The sequence below is a fragment of the Lactuca sativa genome, chromosome 3, assembly GCF_002870075.4.
Source record: "Lactuca sativa cultivar Salinas chromosome 3, Lsat_Salinas_v11, whole genome shotgun sequence".
NCBI lineage: Eukaryota > Viridiplantae > Streptophyta > Magnoliopsida > Asterales > Asteraceae > Lactuca > Lactuca sativa.
The window spans coordinates 37,934,646-37,936,706 of NC_056625.2; the positions used below are offsets into that span (position 1 = coordinate 37,934,646).

Genomic DNA, 2,061 nt, shown 5'->3' on the forward strand with positions numbered 1-2,061 from the left:
GGATTCAACATATGAAAGGGTGGCCAAAAGAAGAATTGCTCAATTTATTATGCTTTCATGCATTCCAGTTCCTCATTTATTGATGATGTGTTCTTTAATTTGAAACGATTCATAACCATAAATTTCCAATAAGAAAAAAGCACAACATAGCTTAATTATTCTATTATTTTAATTATATAATTTAAAAAAAAATGAAAAAGAAAGCGTATAGAAGACCAAAGCAAAATCATAAGAGCAAATTTCATGTGGACTTTTCATATAAAGAATCTTCAATGAAGCAAAGCGCTAAATGCAAGCAAAGAATTGTGTCCACCAACCATCAATCATCTCGTACAACAAAGAATCAATCCATTTTATTAAACAAACATTTGAAACTAAATTACATTTTTCGCCCCTCCAGAATTTTAAGATTATCGTGTCCAATGATTAGAGAGTCTAGTCGAATTGAATCCTTGATTATTGAATCGGATGTTGCATCATTCCATGCAGAATTTCAAGCATTACACAACCAATAATTTAGTCTAAAAGAATAGTTAAAGACTACAAAAATTCTTCAAGAAATTTGTGTACAATAATAGTCTTTAGCAATTCTTTTAGACTAAATATTTATGTATTGGTTTAATGCTTGAAAGTTGAAACTCTACATCACTCCTCTGCATAAATTGCATGGAATGCTGCACTAGAATCCATAATCCATACAATGTGTCATCAAAATCAGAAAGGTACAAGATTAAAAGCTTAAGGTACAATCCTTGACACCTTGTTTTTCAATAAACTGTGTGCATAGAATTTGGTTGTTCAAAGCAAGTAAAAGAGGCTTTCCCAAACAACTTCCCATGACCATTTTGGTGATATTTTGTTAAAATCTTAACAAAACTTATATAAGCAAGGTGTATAATATGACATGATGATTTGAAGAGGACCTACTATGAAAAATGAGGTGGGGTAGGTCTAGTTTCCTCTCACGATATTCACTTTTTGTAGCTTTGCTTTGGCTGTGTCAAGTTGTTCTGGTTCAGACCAAAAAATGTCATCAGTTTTTCAGCTATTTATTTAGACAACACAACACTTAATGAAAAAAAAATGAAACATAGTCTTACTCTGTTCAGATGCTGTGGCCTGTTGTACAGTTGTTCTGAAGAAAATGTTCCCATTTTTCTGATAAACAGACTACAGGCAAGTAAAACACAATAAGTTTTATGTAGCTTCAAGATAATGACAACAAGAATAACAAAAAGACACATTCAAACCATGAAAATCTCTATCCTTTGGCTTATAACAAATCAATGTAATCTAACTCGATAAATTTTTGCCTTTCCAATATAACGGGAGTGTATGATTATGAGAGGAGTGAATCTGTACATTTCAGTTACTTACTAGGAAAAAAATGTCAACATTTGATCAAAACAATCTAAGATTTCATTTAAAATAAAAATCCTGTTCGAATCCCCAAATTAAAAGCTGAAGAGAATTAGATAATTAATGAGTATCTAAAATAGACGTGAGATTAGGGAAAATGTGGAATGCGTACACGAGAGGAAGAGAGTACAGAGAGCTCCGCTATTGAAACCTCGTGGCTCCTTATCTGCGATGTGAACAATTCCAATCAAATCAGCACATATCCCAAAGACCCAAACAAACGAGTCAAAAGCATCATCATCTACAACTGCTAAATCAAAATTCAGAAGAACAAGACGAACCTGCTTAAGAAGTGACTGAGTAGAATCCACCGTATCAGCAGTAGCCATGGACGATGCAGTTGATGGAGTCGCCGTCGTGTTCGTTTGGAATTCTACTAGACTTTGAGTTTGAAAAGTAAAACTATACAATATAGATACAGGATACAGGGCTACAGCTCTACAAGAATATGTGTTTGGGCCGGTCCATTGGGCTTCATCAAAATTCGAAGTCTCGTTGTAATTTGTAAAAAGTCTATTGTACTAATTGATGCCTAAAAGGCTAAAACTGTAAATCAAAGATTTGTCACAATAGTTGTATTTATATTCAACAATAATATGTGAAAATGTTACATGTTTTAATAGAGAGAATATAAACTTGATG

General features: G+C 32.8%; 1 protein-coding gene across 2 annotated transcripts; it reads right to left on the reverse strand.

The window, feature by feature from the left end:
- Positions 1–331: 331 nt before the first annotated feature.
- LOC111905202 (uncharacterized) lies at positions 332–1,837 on the reverse strand. Of its 2 annotated transcripts, XM_023900887.2 has the most exons (5): positions 1,701–1,837; positions 1,532–1,585; positions 1,101–1,170; positions 928–1,010; positions 332–679 (listed from the first exon to the last, which is right to left on the reverse strand). In XM_023900887.2, exons 1-4 carry the CDS (start codon positions 1,746–1,748, stop codon positions 952–954), a joined length of 231 nt encoding a protein of 76 aa, XP_023756655.1. In that variant the 5' UTR covers positions 1,749–1,837; the 3' UTR covers positions 332–679; positions 928–951. The 2 variants fall into 2 exon arrangements, with proteins under 2 accessions (XP_023756655.1, XP_023756654.1); XM_023900886.3 differs by having other exon boundaries at positions 332–1,010; positions 1,701–1,836.
- Between the last annotated feature and the right edge of the window lie 224 nt (positions 1,838–2,061).

Bases quoted from the DNA above. Each gene is read 5' to 3' on its own strand.
- LOC111905202 (XM_023900887.2), bottom strand. From the start codon at position 1,748: ATGGCTACTGCTGATACGGTGGATTCTACTCAGTCACTTCTTAAGCAG. The intron at 1,171-1,531 runs GTACGCATTCCA...ACTTGCCTGTAG, and splicing joins CTGTACTCTCTTCCTCTCGT to TCTGTTTATCAGAAAAATGG. The intron at 1,011-1,100 runs GTAAGACTATGT...GGTCTGAACCAG, and splicing joins GGCCACAGCATCTGAACAGA to AACAACTTGACACAGCCAAA.